The sequence below is a fragment of the Merops nubicus genome, unplaced genomic scaffold (assembly GCF_000691845.1).
Source record: "Merops nubicus isolate BGI_N331 unplaced genomic scaffold, ASM69184v1 scaffold46281, whole genome shotgun sequence".
Taxonomy (NCBI): domain Eukaryota; kingdom Metazoa; phylum Chordata; class Aves; order Coraciiformes; family Meropidae; genus Merops; species Merops nubicus.
Genome location: NW_008591104.1, coordinates 2,614 through 3,622, shown reverse-complemented (window position 1 = coordinate 3,622; position 1,009 = coordinate 2,614). Strand labels below are relative to the sequence as shown.

The 1,009-nt window shown below is 63.4% G+C and overlaps 1 protein-coding gene across 1 annotated transcript in view; it reads left to right on the top strand.

The window, feature by feature from the left end:
- Positions 1–205: 205 nt before the first annotated feature.
- Positions 206–1,009, top strand: part of LOC103782375 (striatin-interacting protein 1) — a gene marked incomplete at both ends in the record, with an annotated part of 3,156 nt that continues 2,352 nt past the window's right edge. Inside the window, 3 exons of the mRNA XM_008950143.1 lie at positions 206–388; positions 459–676; positions 926–979. Coding sequence (XP_008948391.1) covers positions 206–388; positions 459–676; positions 926–979 — 455 coding nt within the window. The remainder of the gene's footprint in view (positions 389–458; positions 677–925; positions 980–1,009) is intronic.

Here is a 1,009-nt window from a genome sequence, read left to right as displayed (position 1 = left end):
CCTGCAGGGGGGTGTTGGATATTGGTGTCTGGAGCTGGATACCAAGGATGGACCCAAACCAAGATCCTGGTTTGAGTTCTGCATGAAAATAACCCCCCAGACCCTTCAGTTGTGGCCGCCCGAGCAGCCTCGTGTCCCTTCGAGGGGGAAGCCCTTTGCCACTGTGCCATCCCCTGTGCTTAGGGTGCCGTGTCCTCCCTTGCAGTGCACGCTGGGGGGGTTTGAGGAGCTGCAGAGCATGAAGGCAGAGAAGAGGGAGCTGCTGGGGCTGCCCCCCCTGCCCGAGGACAGCATCCAGGTGATCCGCAGCATGCGCGCCGCCTCCCCGCCCGCCTCCGCCTCCGACCTCATCGAGCAGCAGCAGAAACGAGGCCGGAGGGATCACAAGGTGAGGACCTGCCCCTCCCCTGGGAGCAGCTTGCCCCCCCAGGAGTTCACCCCCCCTTGCTCTTCTCCAGGCCCTGATCAAGCAGGACAACCTGGACGCCTTCAACGAGAGGGATCCCTACAAAGCCGACGACTCCCGCGAGGAAGAGGAGGAGAACGATGATGACAACAGCCTGGAGGGAGAGACCTTCCCCCTGGAACGGGATGAAGTGATGCCCCCACCCATCCAGCACCCCCCTAGTGACCGTATCACCTGCCCCAAGGGGCTGCCCTGGGCCCCCAAGGTCCGGTGAGTCCGTGGGGGGGGGACCTGCAGCGAGGGCAACGGGGGGTGTTGGGTGCTGAGAGCTTCAGCAGGGACGTGGGGAGGTTGTTGGGCGTGGGGTGGTGGATCTGATGGTGACATTGGTGGTTATTATGATGAGGTGGGCTTGGCACCATCCCCTTTATCTGACCACGAGGCCTTTCCTGGGGGCCGTGCCCAGGGCTGTGGTGTCCCCAGCACAGTGTGACTCTTGCCCTTGTCCCCTTGCTGCAGGGAGAAGGACATTGAGATGTTCCTGGAGTCCAGCCGCAGCAAGTTCATCGGCTAACCGCTGGGGCGGGGGGGGTCCTGGGGGGT